The sequence below is a fragment of the Gambusia affinis genome, linkage group LG17, assembly GCF_019740435.1.
Source record: "Gambusia affinis linkage group LG17, SWU_Gaff_1.0, whole genome shotgun sequence".
Classification (NCBI taxonomy): domain Eukaryota; kingdom Metazoa; phylum Chordata; class Actinopteri; order Cyprinodontiformes; family Poeciliidae; genus Gambusia; species Gambusia affinis.
Window position 1 is genome coordinate 13,746,195 of NC_057884.1, and position 22,556 is coordinate 13,768,750.

Here is a 22,556-nt window from a genome sequence, read left to right on the forward strand (position 1 = left end):
AAGTGAAGCTGTGTTTCTCTGGGTCTAATTTCATCGTCCAGGAATTGTGTTGGAGGTCAGACAGGCGGAGATGAGGACTGCAGGCTGACCTAAGTTGAGGTTCAGGGGTCAGACATCTGGGGCAGAGAACCAGGAGTCCAGGTGAGCCCTGTGTGTGTTTGTTAGGGGTTTCATGAAAGGAGACTGATGGTGCGTGGAGGAGACTCAAGGTTGGACTTCAAAGCACAAATCCATAATTGAAAATGAATATTTACATGCACCAAATAAAAAGATAAGTACTATTTTTTCCTCACTGTTTAAAGTTAAATCAGATGATCTTCAGAGGGTTGTTTTTTTAGTTGTAGCCATCTTTGAATATATCAGAGATATTTTTGTCTTTTCAATTGTATAACGGTAAAGGACAAATCTTTTGAGTTTGCTCATCCCTGACATTAACCAAAAAAAATCTCTAAAAATTTTCTTGTAAAGTTTTCTGGCAAATACATAATAATTTTGGTAATTCTAACTAACCAAAAACAAGAGAAGTTTGACTTGACTTGATTTCAAACAATGAGGGGAAATAAGTGCATGTTTTTTTATTTTGTGCACGCAAATAACTGATTTCATCAGTAAATCACAGACAGCAAAATTGTATATTAAGTTATCCAATAGTAAGATAGTAAGTTCTACAGCAACCAGAGGAAGGATCTGATAGATCCTCCTGTACTGACAGCTTGATGAGCAGATGAAGGTGAGGTGTTGGCACCACAGCAGCTCCGTCACGCCCACCGAACGAAGGAAAGGAAGGAGGAGAGGAGGAAGAAAAAATGCTGGAATATGAAAGGGAAAACATACTGGGTATAATAAATCTGTAGTTAGTCTCACAATAAAAAAAAGTCTTTAAAACGGCTGAATTGAGGCGTTTTATTTAAATGTTAAGGAGAAACAGGGTTTAAAAATTCTGATTAAGTTTTTCAACTCTGTAGGAAAAGCTTGGATTGTTTAAACTGGGTTTTATATTAAAAGTGAGAATCTTACCTTAAGTGGACAGAAGGATCAGAATCCTAACTTGCTGGCTGAACTGAAGTTAACTCCAAAACAGATCTTTGTCATCTTAAAAGAGCTCTAAATTCAAATATTTTATAGGATTTAAAAAAATAAAATTTTACACTGAATTACTTACTGAATTAGTAACACCTTTCTCATGTCATTTTGAGAAAGGTGAACTTTGTGCACATTGTTCATTTTCCATCAAAAACCTAATTTTTTCAATTGAAATAATTTTACATTTGATTCTGCCAATGAAACGTGTGAGCAGTTCAAGTTAAGACTTGAACAATCTTAACTGTTCAAGTCTTTCTTGTGCAAAACATCTGGCCAGATTAAAAATAAATCCACATGTGGGCTCCTCATTCTTTCTCTGATATAAAATGAGTTTTCAAACCTGCTGAAATGCAAAGAACGTAAAAATGAAGGCTGAAAGATTTTACCCTAGAAAAATATTTGTTGCACCTTCAAATAACATTGTCTCCTCAAAATTAGTGCTGAACTGATGACAGAAGGGGCGGAACAGAGTCCAGATGGGACGACTCTAATTTATAATCACAGGTTCCTGCTCAATCCAATCATCACATATTCATCAGCAGTATACCATCCACCACCTCTGTGACGCCCCACATGTACTCAGTATTCTCTCTTTTCAGATTTCAGCAGCTGTCTTTGCTTTTGATATCAAAGCATATGCATATCACGTACTGTACACACGCAGAGCGAGAAATAGTGAACTTTCAGAAGTCCTCTTTTTTCTTGTGCTTTTGAAATTTCATTGGATTGTTCTGTTAAGACCACACAGTCTGCATTTAGAATAGCACAGAATTTACTTCTAAATAAACCAGTTGATGTACACTTTAAAGATCACAAACATTTATGCCATAAAGGCGAATAACAGCTGAGGTCAAAGTGAAATCTAGTATGACCTTTTTGTAAAACTATTCTTTGCACTGTTGCGCCGGAAGCTCTACTTATTTTGTGCCACTTAGTGAACTTTACAGGGTGAGTATTTATTCCCTGCACGTGGAATGTAATTATACAGGCAAATAAGACTGTACAAAGGTTAAAGCTCTGAGAATTACTTTGGCACACTGGAGTTAAACTCCCTGCTTAACAATAAGTGCCAACATGCCCTTCAACAGGAAAACATTTAGGAAAAGTACGGCACTTATCAAGGTGACTCATCTGCAGAATAGACCAATAGCACTGTGCCAAAGTTGAACAGAAATCCTGTCTGTATTGACTTATGACCTTTCCCAGTTGTATATTGGTAAGAAATTGTTATTAAATGATTCTTTAGTGATGAAATTATCAAAAGAAATTACTGTGAAACAAGTCAAACCACTCTCATGAAAGGTTTTATTCAATACAAAAGGTACTGAGTAAATACCTTTTGTTACAGGTTCCAATTTAACCTGTCAGACAGGTTAAATAAATCAATAACTCAACCCCTAATAGATACCTTTGATTTTTTTTCACTTTCAACCAATCCATTTAAAGTTGACAAACATGCTACTCTGTGGTTTGGTATTGTTGTCTAAAGCACAATGAACATAAAACAGAGAAAGAAGATTGTAGTACAATTCCAAAAATTACAATATCATGAAAATGTTCACTCGTTTCAGAACGTGAAACTCATATTTTGTAGACTTCAGCTCCTTGTCTTTCCCCGGAGCTGCAGCCTGTTAACCATCAACCACCTGCTTTTTGTTTGCTAACAGAAACTCCAGGATCCCTTTCAGTTTACTTTGTTCTTTGTCGGATCCTTCTGTCGGCACTTTAGTTCTCTGTTGCAATATCTGCTCTCTGGTGATTCTTTATGTTCCTTACAAATTCTTTACCTTCTTCTTGATTTCCTCTTTAAGATTTCAGAATCGTTTGTTTTAAGCCTGGCTGCGTTTGGGCCCTGAACTCATCAAACAATGTGACAATGAAGTTCAAAAAGAAAAGAAGATTCTTTTTGATACTGAATGAGGAACCTTGAATCTCTGAAGGGCACAACAAAGTCTCAAGACGGCCAAGATATCCTGGAGTAAAATATATTCCACAGTGGGAAAGCTCTGCCTCAGGTCTTTGAACTTCTAAGGACAACGACTGAGGCTTTACACAATAAAGCCTCACAGGAACAGGGGAAGAAAAGAGAACAAATGTCAGACTATTTTGAAATGACTTTCCATGAGCCCAGATTATGAGTGTAGATATGTAAAACCTAATTTCAGTTAAATGTGGAATAAGCAATAAGGCATCCTGTTAAACTTTTGAGGTTTTATCTCCACTAGGGACACAGTAGGCAACCCTGTTAAAAACTGTTTAAAAAAAGCACAATGTACATCTTAAACATAAATGTTACCATTTGAGGAGTTGTACCAGATTATTGTTTTCAACTATTTCACACCTGCAGCCTCTTAAGAGCACAATTTGATTAAAACTTTGTCAGTTTTAAACCTTTTTAGGGATACTTGTGCGTACTGAAGAAGGCATTAAATATTATTGGCACATACGACAAATCCATTCAAGCAGGGTGTAAATATATCTTGGCACCTATGTTGAATGGCTTCTACATTTTCTTTGTGGAAAAGGGCATGGATGAATCACACCTGAGAGGTGTTTTGACATGTCTGGAACCTGCATGTTAGTAATAAAGCCCAGAGGGACTGCAGATTGTGGGCCGGAGTCTCTGTGGATTAGGTTTGCCTCCCACAGATCCCATAAGATTGGAATGTGGCACACCTGATGCTCTCTCATCTTCACCGAGCCATTCCCAAGATTTTTTTTCTCAGTTCAAGAGATGCAATGTAGTATAAGAGTGGGATCTATTGAGAGTATTATTTGAGTAATGTTTGGAGGGTGGCAGGCATCAAAATAATGTATAAGTGGATACCTGAGTGGAAGCTTTCCAGTAGATTTGTTGGACGACGAGCAATGCTTTACCTCAATTTCTGTAACCTGTCAGTTTTCATTTTGCAGTATCTGATATATGCTCATGCATTGGCATATACTGTTTTCATATTTTATCATCCCTTTAAAAACAGGCATTGATGTCTATAGATTGCTGCACAAACTGATGTAATTCACATCAATTTACATCAGCAATAAAGTAAATTTGTAATGTGTACATGCTGCACATTAATAGTCAAGTGAAGTAGAACAGCAAGTGCTTAGCTTGTTATGGGGTTGCATTTGATACAGATTATGTTCTGGTATAATATGTGTTACCTTTAAAATTAACTGTAATTCCTGACAAATTTTTAGACAATGAGTTTCATCTCTGTGTGACCTGAAGAAGTTTAAGTTGTATTTGTAAATGTAAAACAATTTGTTAGTCTTTCTTCTTTCAAATCTTCATCTTATCAACTTTAAATGATCTTCATCTGAAACATTTAAAAGATTCATATTAAGTTTTCACTACTGGATGGCTGCATCGTTTTATATGTTAAAAGATTGCAGTGATGCTGCAAAACCTTTGGCACAGAACCAAAGCTCCTTTAAAATGTGAGGTGCCAAAGTCAGACCTGGGTAACTAATGTAATGCCAGATTGTGTTTAAAGGCTCCCTCCGGTGTGACCAACTGGAAACACAGGCACTGAAAGGCCTGCATCCCCAACACAGCTTAGGAGGACAGAAGGTTTTTCCACATTAAGGAAAATACAACTTTTTTTCTTAAATAGGAAATTGAACTTCTAAGTTTGCTATTTCAGTTTGTTAAGCTACTGAATCTTAGCTCATCATTAATGTTTACATTTCTCCTACAAACAGACCATCTGTGTAACATGCACAACACTGTAACTTTTCTTCACATGTCTGTCTTCTCTGAAATTGATTTCTTTCTGCCTGGAGATTAGAGTATGCCCTTTACTGACAAAGCAAGGGCAAAACTATAGAAAAGCTCCATCTTTCTACTCTTTCAAAGGCCTGAGTGCAAAAGCAAAACAAAAAAACATTTTGAGAAAAACTGAAGACGTTACTTGTGTAACATTTGCAATTAAAAAAGCATTTAAATTTTTGTTCTGGAGCAAACCAACACCCACATGTGTTTCACATGGTATAATGTCATGCTAATGAAGTGTTGAAGTTAAATACAGTTTATCTATAACCAATATTTTATACAATTTGCATGTGAAGGAGTAGGTGTAATAAATTAGCATTAGGACATACTTGGATGTGTGGAACAAAAGGTTCAAGTTAAAAAGCCAATATTCATTCACCAACAGTAAGAGAATAAATGGATTGGTCTAGTCAAAGTCTGGTTTTTGAGAAGCTTACAAACCAGACTTATAAATAAGCATCATATAAAAAAGACCACAAGCAAGTTGTTCAAGCTGAGAAACCATCTAATTTTGCAAAGTTGCTAATTGTTATAGGGTTAACAATAGTGTGCTATTTTCCTGCATGGCGTAGATTTTATTGTCTCAAGCAAAGGCTGGGAGTTGATAATGGCAAAAATGCTTATTTTTAGGGATCAAAATCCTAATTTTTACAAAATATCTTTTCTTTTTTTTTATTTGGATGTGAAATTGTTTGGTGTGTTCTCAGGAGGTTCAGCAATTCAACCAGCTGATTGTTTTTTAATTGTGCTTTTTGAACAGTTAAAATTATTTTGAAAATCCATACCACCTTTTAGACACGCAGGGGTTTATGGCTGAATGTGTGCACAAGTTGGTAAGTCATACTGCATTTTATTACAACACATTTTTTATGTTTCTGTTTTTGTTCATTTTTTCTATGATGTAAAATTATTCACAAAGGCCTTGAAGGGCGACATGATTTATAGCCCATGCCAAGATACCACAATCTTGTTATTCTGAGATATACATCTGTGTTTGTTGGGAAATAAACAACTGCAGAGTGAGTAGAAAACAGAAATGTAGCTGTTCGCAAAAGGAAAATGGTCAACAAATTTAAAAAAAGTTTGTGAATAATCAAATGAGACAAATATAAATAAGATAATGAGTTTTTTACTGCTCGTAAAAAGGCTTGTCAAGCTGAATATCTCAGCTGAAGACGAGTTTTTCATTTTAATTAAAGGGCTGATAATTAATCCTCATAAACACCTTTTCAAGTAGGCAGAGCAAATCACCGATCCCATCAAAATTCAGACGAACCTGGCTTATTTTTGTTTGTTTATTCGAGCACCAGCAGCCTGCCAATTCCTTACGAATCTCACGAATGGATGTGTGCTTCCCTGAAAAGGAGTTGTTTGTTAAAAAGTAGTGGAGGCAACATGTAGCGCATGTGTCTAGCATGAATCTGTTTGCTGAGAAGAAGAAGAAGCAGACAGGTGAAAAGAGAGATGGAAAAAGAGGGAGACATGTCGCATCACCCTCAGGACGTCTCCTCATTCTGAGCAGCTGTTGTCTGAGAGCTGGAGGCAGCACTGCGGCGCCCTGTCAACTCTTTCTCCCGAAGAAGCTCTCCGTGCATGCAAAGCAGGCACAGACTGCCCTCTCTCCTTGCCCATGCTTTTCTGGCCCCCCTTTTTTTTGTGTGTCACCGTATAGAACAGACACCTCCTTATTTTCTCTGGCCTTTTTATTCAAATCAATTTCAGGCTGTCAAATGGAGTGCGCTTGGTAATTCTTACAAAGCACACAAACACAAACACACAGGGCAGGAAAGTGTGACAATTTTATAGGAAGGAACATTTCAAGGGCAGAGACTGATTATGAAAAGAAGTGTATTGTTTTTGTCTTTGACGACTGATTGCACTCCGCTTGATGCATCAGTTCTCCCCCGCAAGGACAGCATAAATAAAAATGCTTTTGTTTAGTCGACTGCTGGCGTCCTGTTAATCATGAAAGGTCAGTGATATATGGAGAATTCAGCTGATTTATTTTGTTGTTAAAAAACTTTGTATTGACAAAAAGACTGAAACTGATGTACTATAACTGATAATATAATAGTGGTGAAACACAACCCTTCCAGGGCACTGAAAGTTGAAGAAGTTACTTGTTTAAAAGAGAAAAACCAGGATTTCAATGTTTAATAAAGTGAAAAGCTGCATATATGGTTAGTTAACTTTAAAATTGTGGTTTTAAAATCTTGTCAAGGTGAAGACAGCTCAGTTTTATTTCGAAGGTGAGCTTTCGTCTGGGTGAAAACCTTTGGTTGGGCTACAAGAGGTTTTTATTTTTTTTGTCCTTAGTTTGCGTCACACCAACAAGTAAAACATATCATTTTAATCAAGTTACTGTGCGTCATTTGCAGCAGTAGGAGATTTGAGCACCAGACATGAACATCTGCACCACACAAAATGTACAGGAATAGTCCTTAAATCTGCAGTATGTAACTTTACAAAAATACTTTTCTACATATTTATTTAAACTGTTACTGTGTCGTGATGTCATAATATGAGACAGATAATCTGGAAAAAGAAGAAGCTCCTCTGGCTCCTCCCAGTGCAACCATCTGCAGAAATCCAGTTTAAACACAACCAATGAGAGCAGGGTCGTAGCACTGTCAGTCAATATTGTGTACATGCTGCTCAATGTGCTAATGGTGGAAAAACAACTTACCATTACAGAAACTATTTATCTGCGGTCATCGGTGGCTATGCTAACTAACCTGAGCATTCATGGCAGGGTCCATTGTGAGGAACTTACCATAGCGCAGCAGAAAGGACGGGGGAGAGCAGCCGTTTATCAAATCATTGATAAACGTTTAATGCCCAATAGTGGCTTTCAAGATAAAATAGTTCGAATAGAATATGGCAGTGTGTTTAGGTATTTACAGCGATTAGATTTTATATTAGCAATCACATTCCTGTCACTAGAGAAAGTGACATTTTTTAAAATGAATCACGCAGACATGTTAAAAAACAGCAACAAAAGAGTTTTTGCAGTGAACTTAATGATAGATGATATTTTTTCCGTGCAATGATTGATAAGGCAACCAAGACACATTGAAAGGCAACAGAGACCTGTGACCTTAGACTGAGAGTTAGTGCTGTGTCATGTCTGCTTTTGCATCAACCCAAGTAAAAATTACCAGATTTATTTACCCTCAATTTATAAACGATGTAAACATACCCCCTTATTAAGATTAGCTGCTAGAAAAATGTTTATTATCTTATTAATGCTGTGTCTTTGTGGTTAACCAGAGAACTGCAGAGGTTTCCTTAATTGAACAGAGGCCTATATATAGTATACAATAGTTTTAAATTCGTATTAATCCTGGAAATAAGACAATTAAATAATACAGCAGAATTGAATTGTTGGACACATAATATTAACAATAATCTGATAAGCTGTCCATGAAACTACTCTTATACCTTTTCAAAGTAACAAATCTCTCTCTTTTCAGGAAAAGTATAAGTAAAATTGTTGTCCCTAACACAAAAAAATCTAGGATCTTAAAAGTAATGTCAAACACTGAATTTTACAAAAATTAAGGGATTTTAATTGATCAGTTTCTACACTTTGGTCTTAAAACACACAAAAAATTTTTATGACATCCAAGCATTTCTAGTCAGTCCTCATTTTTGTCTTTGCTCAAATTGTAATTAACAATCTCTTTTATATTTAACAATACACTTCAACGTTTAACAATATATTTTAAAGTTTTGTTTGAAGTTGAAGCTTCAGAGTTAGTTTAAGTTTAAGTGCACACAATTCAAAGATACTGCAAACATACATTTAGATAGGTTACACATACAGGTTACACAAACTCCCTACACATAGACTTCTATTTTAATCCTTGCACTTCTTTATAGATTGCATCAAAAACCACTCCCATATGCTTCTCTTCTACAATTGTAGTATTTTATCATATTTTATTTAATAAAAACCATACCCAAATGGACTATGAAGCACCCTTTTCTAAGTTATTCACTGTTATTACTTTAAATGCATTTATTGTGTGTTTGTGTTGTTGCAGGTTTATGATATAAGCACACAGGGATGTTTTTGTAGTGAGTCATAGCATGCACAATGCACAATCCAAACATGCCTCACGTGACCAAATTGAAATGAAACTGGCAGCTGCAAACTCTTAGGTTTCCTTTTTATGTCAGTTAACAGGAAGTCTAAACCTAGTGTTGCTTAGAGGAGAGCGTTTTTATTATTTAACATCAACAGGCAGATTGAAGTAACTATGTCAGGATGGACATACAGGAAGAGAGTAAATGTAATCTCAGTCCCTTAGTTTGCTTGTTGTAGTTTAAAATATGTAGTTTAATATGACTATGGAAAACCGGTTTGCAACTAGTCAGGCTGTCGACGTGGCAACATCAAAACAGGGTAAGATCAGAGCTTAAATATACAGGGAACCACTTATGTGTTTACAAGGCTTGGTTTGACTTTGAGAAGAAATAACAAGCATAGTAAATGATTCTAACATTTTATCCGGTTCTAAATAAATTCAGATCTATCGAGAGCAGAAAGATAATCATCTGTCAAATTATCAAAACAGAAGCTGGGGACTGGACCAGACTAGTCCAGAATGCCATTTAGTTACATTTTAACAAAAGTTGGCAAAGACAGAAATGAGAACATTATTATTCGATAGCAGCCCACATCCTCTGTCTAGATAGTTAAACCAAGTGAGAACTTGTTTCTGTACGTGTGGGTAAGGGGGTAGTAAAACAAAAGTGTACAGCAGTTGGTTAATTTATCTATGAACAACTATTTTTAAGTGCCTAAGGCAGTGGTGCCAAACTCATTTTCATTTTGCGCTATATAAAAAATCAGAATGTTCTTAAAAGGGCTGGTTGTACCAGAATGTTTTAATAAAACCCATTGAATTGCTAAAATATCAATTAATAGCTGTTTCAGCATTCAGTAACAGTTTCTTAAAATTAGATCATATTTAACATCTGTCGACACTGATTATTTTATCCAGGACTTTATGATTGTTTTTTAGTTTTTGTTTATTTTTGTCATAGTTTTTGGCCAATTTTGGGAAAAAATGACAGTAAAATCATAAAAGTGTGGGGATCTGCTGATTTTGTGAGAATTTTCTGAGTAAATTTTGTAGATTTGTGAAAAACTGGAAGGACTTATTGATGTAATTTGGAGTCTAGAAGGCAACATAAAATGCTACATAAAAATTTGGCCCCGGACCTTGAGTTTGACGCATGTGGCCTCAGGCAATTATTAACAAAATGAGTCATTTAGATCAGAATTACCAAGTCAAGGCATCACAGAGTACAAGAAAATAATAGCTAAACTAGTTTGCAATTTCAGATGTAGTCATACTTAGTTATATTCCACATGATCCAGTTAATTTCTTTCTGTTTGCAGCCACACAATGTGCTTTTTAAAACACTAGCACATATTCCAAAAAGGAATCAGTGAGACAGCAGCTTTATGGCATAACAACAAGTCATTATGTCATAAATTTCAAGTCAGTTTAAATTTAGTCCTACGTTTTGTAGATAATTTAGTTAATATGGGCCCAGGCTGTCTTTTTAGTAAATAAAGTAATGTTTTGTCATGTAAGACTTTTTATTCATGTCTTCTAAGTTTTAATTTTTAAAATTAGGTTTCTGTCTTGCCCTTGCAGATTTACTCACCTCTAAGAGTAAGCAAAAAATATTTACAATAAAAAAACAGGCACAAACATTTTTATTTGCACTTTTTTATTCTACAGAACTTATTGGTGTAGCTTTTACTTTTGCTATAAGGCAAATAATTTGTACATTTTTTGAGGTCCAGATTGTTAAGACTTTAACAAAGATTTCTTTGTCGGTGATTGCTATGATTATATTTTAAATGTGGGACAAATGTAACTAAGTTGTCTGCTCCATTTTAGATCAAGCTGCAACAGAAGGCAACGTTTTCACCGCCCACAATGGAAGCATCATCAACGCGCCCACTGTTAGTAATGTGAACATAACCAATGGCAATCTTATTGTCAACGCAAACTGCACACATGGTAATAATTTGAAATGAATTTTTAAAACATGTCTGATTTATAATTTAGTTTGGATTTGTCTAATTTAGAATTGCTCATTTTCTTTAAACCAGATCAAAAATGACCTAAAGGTTTCAGCTCCTTTCTGTTTCAGCTCCAGTCGCAACAGACCAAGTTAAGGGTGTCGCTCCCAAACTCAAAGGTAACATTCATCGAGCTGTTCACCACTGTGGCTGACACAATATGTTACTTAATACTGTCATGTAGGCTTGCACTATTTGTATCACACTAAAATATAACATAAAAAAAATACAAGAAATAACAATAAAATTCACCCCTTTCACAAAGCAATGAAACCCAACATGTATATGTACAGCTGGAAAAAATTAAGAAACCACTTAAAATTATCCGCATCTCTGATTTTTATTTTTATAGGTATATATTTGAGGAAAATTAACATTGTTCTTTTATTCTATGAATTACTGACAACATGTCTCTGAAATTCCAAGCAAAAATTTAATATTTATCAGCAGAAAATGAGAAATGGTCAAAATAACAAAAAAAGATGCAGTGCTCAAATAATGCAAAGGAAACAACAATACTAATGTTTCAACTCAGGAAGAGCTCAGAAATTAATATTTGGTAGAATAACCAGGAGGTTTTCGATGGGGTTCAGTGCTCTGGTCTCTTATTTTTTTCCAGAGTTGTATATTTATGGTGTATGAACTTTGAATCTATAATTTAAACTTTGATTTTGGTTTTAATCTTTCAGAGAACATCCAAAATTGCCAAGATGAACTAAAATCCTATCTTCAGTTGATGACTATGACTCTGTCTCAAGGAACAGAAGAAGAACCATCGTCAACTTCTTTAAATAAAATCTATACAGAGCTTTACATCACAGAAGGAGGCAGTGGCGAAGTCAACACCGAACATGAGGTTATTGAATTGGAGTGTACAAGGTCTAGAAATGAAGAAAGAAAAATCGATCTCAATGATATTTTCAGTGCTTTACCAAATAAAGAGCCACCACAGAGAGTTTTGACAAAGGGAATTGCAGGTATTGGTAAAACAGTGGCTGTGAAGAAATTCACTCGGGACTGGGCAGATGGAGAAGCCAACCAGGCCTTCACGTTTGTGTTTCCCTTCACATTTAGAGAGCTAAACTTAATAAAAGAGAAAGAGTTCACTCTCATTGACTTAATATGCTACTATTTTGAAGAGGTCGAGGGTTTGGATATTTCAGATTACAAAAGCTCTAAACTTTTGTTCATCTTTGATGGCCTGGATGAAAGTAAATTTCCTCTGAACTTTGCCCAAAACGGGCTGTGTCGCAATGCTACAATGAAAACAACAGTAGATATATTACTTACAAACTTATTCGAAGGCAAACTGCTGCCCAAAGCTTCAGTTTGGATCACAACTCGACCAGCCGCAGCCAATAAGATTCCTCTAAAGCACATCAACAGAGTGACAGAGGTACGAGGTTTTAACGACGAGCAAAAGGAGGAATACTTTCAAAAGAAAATCAGTGACAAGACTATTGCTCAAAAGGTCTTGGATCATCTTTTGTCAAAACCTTTGAGAAGTCTCTACATAATGTGCCACATTCCTATGTTTTGCTGGATTTCAGCCACAGCACTTCAAAACCTCCTTGTGAATGAGGATCAAGCTGAGCTCCCAAAAACTCTAACAGAAATGTACATGCATTTTCTGATCAAACAGACAGAGCTGAAAAATCAAAAAGATTACCATGGAGGTGATTCTGACAGAGATATGATCATGAAATTGGGAAAACTGGCATTTGAGCAGCTACAAAATGGCAACATAATCTTTAGTGAAGAAGATTTGAAGGAATGCAACATCGATCTGAAACAAGCTGCTGTTTACTCGGGCATTTGCACACAGATCATAAGAAAAGAATCTGGTCTTCACAAAAAGGAAGTTTACTCTTTTATACATTTAAGTGTTCAGGAGTTCCTTGCAGCTCTGTATGTACACAAGACCTTTGTAGATCAGCGAAAAAATCTTCTCAGCCCAAAAGCTGTGATACCAGTTTCTGAGGGAGGAGAAAGTCCAATTATCTTTCTACACAAAAGTGCTGTGGACATGGCTTTGGAAAAAGATCATGGACGATGGGACTTGTTCTTACGGTTCCTGGTGGGTCTCTCTAAAGACAAAAATCAGGGGCTTCTTAAGAAAATATTTGGAGAAAAGGACAAACTTCCACAGAGCCGTGAGGACACAATCGGCTACATTCACCGTAAAATCCAGAAGACTTCATATACCAACAAGGGTATTAATCTATTCCATTGCTTAAATGAGTTAGGAGACCAATCTCTGGTGGAGCAAGTCCAAAAGTATTACAATTCAGGGGATGTCAGCAAAATTTCACCAATCCATTGGTCAGCTCTGGCTTTCGTGCTGCTTGTTTCCAATGACGACTTGTCTGTCTTTGATCTGAGAAAGTACCATGGATCTGAGGCTGTTCTAGAGCGGCTGCTACCGGTGCTTAAAGTAGCAAAGATAGCTTTGTAAGTAAATCTAACTCATGTTAACCTTTTTCTACTTGGTGCAGTAAGATTTCTTTTTTCTTTTCTTTTTTTTTTTTTTGCAAAATCCTTACCATAATTTTCTTGCTCAACTCAGGTTAAGTGAGAGTAACCTCACTGACAGGTGCTGCAGTTATGTTTCTCCAGTTCTTACCATGAAGTCTGGAGGACTGGAAGAGCTGGACTTAAGTGGAAATCATCTGAAAGACTCCGGAGTGCAGCTGCTCGCTGGCAGCCTGCAGGATGCCAGCTGCAAACTTTCCAAACTCCGGTAAAAATATATAAATCCTTCTTTTTGTAACTCACAGATTTAGAGTTTGAACTTGTTGATTTGCAATTTTTGCAAGCAAGGTTTCTTGGATAGACATGAGATACTATTGTGTCTTTTTAGAGTTCAGCATCAAAGGAGTTAGAAATGGTAAGTAAAATTAATTTAAACTGAGCTTTCTTAGTCATAACAAGCACTCACCAGAGCCACATTCAGCTATTCTTGCCCGCTAACCAGAACAGGAACTCAAAAGAGAAAAAGCAGTCAATCAGTCAGTTTCACCAAACAAATTTCCTCATGTGTTTTGCATGTTTTGCATGTCAGCTCTGTAGGGAACAGACTGTGCACAGTGTAAGCACTGTGCGAACATTTTGTTGAACATGCCACCTGATTAATAAAGCTGAAAATATCCTCAAGGCAATAGATGTAAAGGGTTGCTTATTTTCCTAAGGAATCAGGGCTACTTTTTTATTTTTAGTTGCATTTTTACTTACTGTTTGCTTGCAAAACAGGCTTTATCACTGAAGTGCACAGAAGGACTAGTTTATCCAATGCTCTATTCCTGCAAGGACTGCCAGGAATGTGTAGCATAACTTTAATGAAGTAAAGTGCAAAAATGCTTCCAAACTAATACTAGTTTAAACATAAAATATTTGTCTCTTGTAAAACTAAGGACACAACACAGACCTGAGTCTGATCTTTTCTTGATTAATGTTTTTCTGTCACTTTTGTTCTGTGATTCAGATTAAGACAGTGCGGCATTACAACATCAGGATGCCCGCCTTTGGCCAGAGGAATAACATCAAATCCATCTCATCTGAGAGAGCTGGATCTCAGCAAAAATAAACTTCATGACATGGGATTGATGCAGCTTTCTGATGTTCTAGAGAATTGCCGTTTGGAAACTTTGAGGTAAAACATTTCCCAGATTTTATAAGTACTAATCTTAGATCAGATCTCAAATGTACAATTTGTCTTGTGGATAGTGCAAAGGTTCACAAGATCATTGAAATATGAGAGTTCATAATTTTAAAAAATTTTGTGTAAATCAATTAATAAGACTTTTGTGATTAAGTATAAATTTCCACATGATCATGGTGAAATAAAATAATTTCTCTGCAGACTCTCTGGGTGTGGTCTTCAAGAGATAGGATGCACACATCTGGCATCAGCTCTCTGCTCCAATCCGTCTTATCTACACAACTTGGATCTGAGCAGGAACAGCTTCAGCACAACATCAGTCAATCAGCTTTCTAACTTCTTGCAGCATCCTGACAGTAAGCTGCAACGATTGTGGTAAGCTTTGACAAAAAGAAAGAGATCTCTCCACTTCTACTAAATTTAAACACCTAAAAAGAAAAACATTTTAAACAAAATAATTAAAGGCGTGATTATATAAAGACTTTTATTGTAGGGATGCAAATGTAAGACAATTATTGTTTTCCTGTTTTCATCTTCAGCCCACAAGGTGCAGAGTAGAAAAATGAATGTACTCATTGTTTTACTAATATTTATCTAGCCTTTCAAAAGCACAATCAATATTTATTGACTAGTTGTTTATTTTGTGGCGTCTCGACCAACCGGATGCACTGACTGTGTGCATAGAAATCAACTAAACTTAAGTTCGTAAAGTTTACGAACTTAAGTTTAGAGTTCCACAAGATACTCTTCTGCTACCTTGTGGAAACCAGAAGAGTTTCCACAAGGTAAACTCTTCTGGTTTTTAAGAAGAAGTGAACAAACATCTACTTTTGTTCGAAGGCTTTTCAAAACAAACCTACAAGCGGATGATGCAGCTGTTCTGCTCTCAGCTCTCAAACCCGACCACCTGAAGGAATTAGACTTAGGAGCCAATACAATAGGTGTTGCTGGGGCGCAGAAACTTTCTGAACTGCTGAAGAATCCAAAGAGTAAACTCGAAGCCCTGAGGTAAGAAAGACTTTATGCTGCACAAATATTGACACAAATTAAGATCAAGAATATTTCGAAAATGTTGAAGACACTTAAATCAAACAAGAAAACCTAATTTGTGTGGTTTTGCTAATACAGCAATCGGTCAGTTAAACATGACCCTCTTGGTGTTTCATGATCTGCAGAGTCAGGAAAGAGACTAAACTGGCTAAATATAATTCACGACAATGTTTTATTTATTTATTTATTTATTTACCACAAATAAACACTTTTTTCCAGTCCAGTTTTACAGCTCAATTCACTTTTATTGCCTATAGACTTCAAGGTTGTCGCTTCACAGATGAAGGTTGTGCCGTGTTGGCTTCGTCTCTGAAGACAAACCCGGCTCATTTAAGAGATTTAGATCTGGGAAGAAACATCATGAAAGAACACGCAATTGAAGAGCTTTCCAAGTTCTTGGAAGACCAAAGCTGTCGACTGGAGATACTGAAGTGCGTACCATGTTACATTGTACCTCTCATGTTGTTTTCTCCACAATAGAGATAAAACTCAATGCAGAATTCCACCCAAGTAGTAAATCATAAATTGTAAATATAGCTATAAACTATATGTTCACCAAGGTACCAACAATGTAATTCTCAACCTATTTCACCAAAGACAACTTGTGTTGTTGCAACTGTATGCATTTTAGACAGATCATCAAGTTACCTGAAATACTGTTGTTTTTTTTAAATGATTGTTATTGGGATTCTTTATGAGTAAAAATCCCAATGCTAAAAATTTCAATCTTTTCTTGCAGCCTGAAATGTTGCATTGTAACTGAAGCTGGATGCCAGGCTCTGATTGTAGCCGTCAGTCGTTGCTTTTCCCTCCGAGAGCTCAACCTCAAGTACAACCTGTTCATGGACGAGAGCCTGGAGCTGATGTGTGATTGGCTGAGCAGAACCGAATGTAAATTAGAAGTGCTGAGGTGAGACTTGTTTTGTGTCTTTTTAGCAGGACAACTGAAGAGTTGAACAAAATATTTCTTGGTTGTGGTTGTTTATATGATATTGAATGGATGTGTTTTGTGAAGAACAATAAAAAGTAATGTTTTGTGATGATTACCTTTTATCTTTTGAATTTCTGAAAACATCTGAAATTCAGAAGAAAAGCATGAACAATCAAGAAGTAATTTAAATCATTTAAAGTTCAGATTTGAGTCCTGAGGAAAATATTTAAATGAAGAATCTGAATTATTTCTCCAATAAGCCGACATATGTAAAGGGTAAACATATGCAAATACAGATTAATTTATGAAGTGGCAGGTAAATTGGTCCTAAACTAATTTTATATCCATACATGTACATCTGCAGTTTATTTTACAAATTTTGCCTATAAAGAAACCATTTTGTACCTGTGTACTTAAACACTGAACGTTTTTTAACTTTGGACTCAAGAGGAAAAAAAATTCATATTTTGTTTAATTGTAGTTACTTGTACATTATCTCTAAAGTCTTCATGATACATCCTCTTTAGATTGACTTTGTTATTTAACTATTTTTTTCCAGGTTGTCCTTTGTTAAAGAGAACACCTGTTTGTTGCTAGCTGCGGCTCTGAGGTCAAACCCTTCACATCTGAGAGAGCTGGAGCTGAGCAACAGTCATTTAGAAGAATCAGTGAAGTTCCTGACGAATGATGACTTCAAACTGACTGTGACAGATCAAAATGTGTTCAAAGAACAAGCCCTGTCAGCGACACTGAGAGAGAAATTGAAGAAATTAGAGTTTATTTGACATAACCTCCTGCTTGGCTACCACAAATGTTTATTTTTTCGTTTTTATGTCCATCACTTTGTTTACTACCTAAATGTTACATTCTTGAATTATGTAAATTCACAAATGCTTTAAACTTTACTATCTATGACATCTTAAGATTTGTCCCATTTTGGATGGGAAGACTGTTGCAATTATAATTTTGCATAGGCAGAGGTAATCTACACCCAGTGTACAGTTCTGAGCGTTCATATGATATTACTTTTTGACAATCTCCCGTCGATAAAATAATTTTTTTTTACATTGTGAAGTATTGTAAAAATTTCTTTGATGAGATTTTGGTGGTGGCATTATGGTGCAAGGTCAGGGTGCAGCCTGCAGGAACGTTATAGCAGCAGCAGTAAGCAGCCTACAAGTTCAAAACAACTAACCATTCATGGAATGCATCATGTAAAAAAAAAAAAAAAAAAAAAAAAAAAAAAAAAAAAGAGTTTTTTACATGATATAGTTTGAATTTAGTCAGTTTGGGCAAATGGTACAGGGTGTTATGTTACACAGGAAAAGGAACTACAGTGATTTTTTTTTTTATTCAGTGATTTTGATTTAATGTGGTAATTAGATCCTTTGCACACAAGAGGGCAGTGTAATGCCAGAAACAAAGGGAGTGGTCACCTTGTCTTTAGGTTTGATGAGTGTCGGCCGGAAACCTGTTTGCTTTTGTTTCGCTTCAGTGTGTTTGTTCAGTAGTAGGGAACCACAGAGTTGCTTTACTGACTTTTTGTAAATGGTCAAGAGGAATGTGATTTTATTTGTTCAATTATTTTTTTAGTATGTTGTGTGTATAAAATTAATATGGAAAAAAATACTTTTACAATCTTTAAAGTAAATACTTTCAGCGTTGTATTAAGATTACCATATTTGCTTGCTGAAGGATTTGAGTTTGCATAACGAAAGTCTATCAATGGATATGGAGGACATGCAAACTCCACAAAAAGAAACTGAATCCAAACCCTTCTCGCTTCTGAGGTAAATAATGCTAACCACTGCTAACAGCTAGTTGGCCAGGAAAACACACAAATGTGTTCCTGTGTTGCCCCCATGCGGCTCATAGAAGTACTGCATGTAACACAATTTGTACAGTATTTATTTTTTATGATTTTTTTTAGATTCCATATTTGAATAATATAGCTTAGTTCATATTGTTATGTGGTTCATATGATTTTTTTTAGATCATTTATATTTGATTACAACATAATAGCAAGTTGTTAGGCTTTTATTCATGCCCTATTTACTCTTTTATTGCTTGTTTTTCATTCCTATTCAACTGTTCTTGGTTTCTGACCTTCACACATATTTTTTTATAAGATACTAGGAATTTTTTTCTTTTTTGTCTGTCAAGATTATCTTTTTATCAAGTCAAATTCAGCATTAAATGGAATTTCTCAAATGACTCAAACGGGGCAGAAACTTGTTACTGGCAATGTTCTGATCTGTGGTTTATACCGCTGACTCTTAGACATTTTAAACCTCATGCTACATAATGCATAATGTGCAGCAGGATTGATGTAAGCAGCTATCATAACCACAAAAGTCTTTCTCTGAGGTTTTGTTCAGTTAGTGCAGTAACATTTCTTTTGGTGTTTGGTGTTTTCTGGAAAATATATAACTTATATATTTATATATATCACACAGCATCTAAAAAGATGTGCATCATTTTTCTTCCGTTTCAAAATGAATTTAAATTGCAAGTAAGATTTGAAGTTTAAATAGGTTTTCAGAAACATTACTGTAGATGTGAAGTTTGTTAAGATTGTTTTTTATTTATTTTACAAATTAATTTTAGTTATTTTCTCCTGACTTTTATTGCTTATAAGTTATGTTACTCTTGACAGTGGGTGGTTACCATAGCTACCAGTGACAGTCAGCCTTTTTCAGTTGCCATCCGTAAATGTGGTATGTATAGGATCAACTCTGTGCTATCTTTACCAGTATTATATTTTAGCATTTATTTTAAACAAATCTAACGATGTGTAGGGTTTCATGTGTATTTTCTCCGTGTTTAGAATATATATATTTTTTAACGTTGTTCAATTCAGCTGTATTTTAATTTGTAACTGTAAACTATTTTGTCAACTGTTCATTGAGACCTAATCGCTGTACTTTGTTTAGCTTTATTTATTGTATTTATTTGTTATGCATACAGATAGAAGCTGCTAGATTGATGTTAATCACAAACTTGGTTTTTTTCTTTTTTTATATACAAAGTAATGTTTAAATTACAATCTTGGGATAGTCTTTGAATGTTATGTGTGAGTGCATTCTCTTTCCTTTATTAAAAATGTATATGCTTATTGTTATTTATGCTAAAGTTAGTTATGTGAATTAATTAGAAAAATGTATGTACCTGTAGTCTGTTTATCTAATTTTTATGCTGCTCTTGTAACTTTAGAGCTGAAGCTTCTGGTTGATTGTAACCAACAACATTTTTTTCTTGTAAGAATAAATAAAGTAAACCCAAGTGTGTGTTGTCAAGTGAACCCACTGACTCAGAACGAAAAAGAAGGGTTACATAATGCACTTAGTCATTTTCAATAAATTAGTGTGCATTCTGATGAAGCTAGTGGTCAAATTAAAAGTACATTTTGAAAATAACCTTCAAGGAATATTTATTAAGGTCTAATTTCTGTAAGTAAAACAAATTTTTTGTTGTTTTGATGTAATTCTGATTTATATAGCTGTAAGTTTAAAAATATTATTAATAGAAATAATTATTAACAATTAATCACCATGTGTTTCACTTACTGAAATAACGGAATCTTTCAATAACATTCTGACTTATTGAATATGATTAACCTCAAACCCGGATTTTTATTTTTATTTTATTTTATTTTTTTACTACTATTATTTTCAACCATTAGGTAATTAAAAGATTCAGGAATTTAAATCAGACGTTGCCGTGTTGTTTTTAGGACTGTGTCGTCATAGCAACGGGTGTTGCGGAAGTAGCCATCGCTGCCTGCAGGGGGATGAGAACTGCTTGGCCTCCACACGAAACCAAAAACAGGTGGGAGCCCGGGATCTGAGGTAAACACTAAAACGGACATGGATTATTGTGAAACATGATCGCATGATCCCTGTCGACGTCCTGGGCTGCGTGGTGCCTTTGATAACTTCACAGGTCAGAGAAGCAGCGAGAGGGGAGAGAGAGCCTTTAGCAACGATGGGAGCACTAAAGTCTACACCGGATCCGATTGAATACTCTGATCTGTCGGAGAAAACTGGCTGTGAGTAATCATTATCTGTTATCAAAATCTTCCCTGTCGGACGAGAAGGAAGTATAAATAAGAGCTTCCTGAAATGGAAATGCGTTTTCATTTTCAGTCTTATCTTGAAGGAGGATGCAAAAAATAAAATTAAAAAAAATGGTTTGTTCTTATTCTTTTAATAAGAACAAACCACCATTTGGTTTCGTGCTGAAAAGACGCGTAAGTCTGCCAAGTTTGACGCAGGAGTGATGAATAATTTAGAGTGAAAGTTAAGGGAAGTGTAACATTATCCTTTACAAAGCACAATGCTGTTAATAATAGATGTTGCTGCAATACTGTTCACTACTTGTCAAGTGAACTCCTCTGTTCTCTCAGGAGTCTACTGGTAGACGCACAGAATGCAAACCAAAAAAGTGGAAAATGAAATTTGAATACACAAAATAGGTAGCTCAGAATCATCCATTAGTGAAAAGGGAGCCTTGAATTTCCAGCTTAAACTTACGAATTGTATAATTATTACAGTTTTTGCTCACTTTGTGGTTTGTTTTCAGTTTCACTTAAACAGATTAGAATCCTCCACAAGAGGTTCAGACAGCTGAGTGATGGAGATGATGTTTTAAGGTAAGCTGTAAGTTCATGATTTCTCACTGATTCCTTGGGTTTTCTATACTTGACTCATTTACAAACCATTTCTAGTCAGTAACAAATCATGATATGCCAACTTAATTGTTTTTAAACTGGAAACCTTAATTACAAAGCTTCAGTCATCTCATCTAACATGAAACTAGTCTCATATTGCACCAAGTTTGACATCTTAATTTCCTTTACTTCTCTCAGGAGGGAACATTTCCGATGTATCTCTTCTCTGAGATACAATCCCATCAGTGTAGAGATCATAGAGGCTTTCTTTAACCGAAGGTACAGTACAGCAATGAATCTTAATTCTGCATTTTTGAATAATAATTTCTTTATTATTATTATTATTATTTAATTCCTCTAAATGTCTTCTAAAATTTAAAACAATTAAAATAAAAAGCAGCAAAAAGCCAAGAGTGTAACAAAGAAATCTATGGAACATTGCAGCAATGTGAAACATATTTAATAGTCATTTTTGATTTTCTCATATTGTCTTACAATTCTCTTTATTTTATAGTCAAAAATTCATCTTATTAAGAAACATGCAAAGCAAGAAATGTAAAATATAAATGAATCTTTATTTGCACTTCTGTGTTTTTTACAGCAGGTAATTAATTTTACATCTTGATAAGGAAATAAGATATCAATAGTTCCTGTCCCTGCAACAGGAAGCACTGCCATATATGGACAATGACACACAGTCTGTTCTATAAAGAGAAAGAGACAGTTTTGTTCTTCACTAAAAAGATCTTTCTTGAAGAAATATATGGACTGGATGTGTCACAGCTTATTGCCGCAGAAGGATGGTGTCAGCACTTTTACCTTCCCCATAGATCCTCTGTGCAGGAAATAGGGGTGACCCGTGTGCCGTGAACAAAACAATGTCCAGCCAATCACAAACTCTGATCAGTCTTATCTTGAAGGGTGATCCAAAATGCAGGTATTACTCTTTTAATAAGAACTAACATCACCATTTGATGGTAATGTTTCTTGCTGAAGAGGCTGAGCAGAAACCTGTCAAGTTTGGCGCATTACTGACGAATAATTTCAAGTGAAAGTTTATTGGGCCTGCCTACAGTTACTGCTGGCTACCAGGAAGAGACAGATTTTAAAAAACCCTAAACAAATAGATATATATATATACATATATGGTGTAGGCATTTTACACTGATGCTTACATTTGCATTTACAACATAACTTCACTCTTAAGAAACTCGGTTTTCTCTATTTGACTGCTTATTATTACTGTTGATACTATTGTGCCTGCAAGTTAACTCTTAGAATAATTAT

The 22,556-nt window shown here is 35.3% G+C and overlaps 1 protein-coding gene across 3 annotated transcripts; it reads left to right on the plus strand.

Annotated features, from left to right (window-relative positions):
* Positions 1-51: 51 nt before the first annotated feature.
* LOC122847167 (NACHT, LRR and PYD domains-containing protein 12-like) lies at positions 52-20,568 on the plus strand. 3 transcript variants are annotated; one of them, XM_044144612.1, is made up of 13 exons: positions 9,055-9,263; positions 10,777-10,899; positions 11,033-11,080; positions 11,651-13,412; positions 13,528-13,701; positions 14,443-14,610; positions 14,821-14,994; positions 15,460-15,627; positions 15,927-16,100; positions 16,409-16,579; positions 17,160-18,390; positions 20,334-20,428; positions 20,543-20,568. In XM_044144612.1, exons 1-11 carry the CDS (start codon positions 9,203-9,205, stop codon positions 17,383-17,385), a joined length of 3,249 nt encoding a protein of 1,082 aa, XP_044000547.1. In that variant the 5' UTR covers positions 9,055-9,202; the 3' UTR covers positions 17,386-18,390; positions 20,334-20,428; positions 20,543-20,568. The 3 variants fall into 3 exon arrangements, with proteins under 3 accessions (XP_044000548.1, XP_044000547.1, XP_044000545.1); XM_044144613.1 differs by lacking the exons at positions 9,055-9,263; positions 20,543-20,568 and adding an exon at positions 52-141 and having other exon boundaries at positions 20,334-20,448; XM_044144610.1 differs by lacking the exon at positions 20,543-20,568 and having other exon boundaries at positions 20,334-20,448.
* The last annotated feature ends 1,988 nt before the right edge of the window (positions 20,569-22,556 follow it).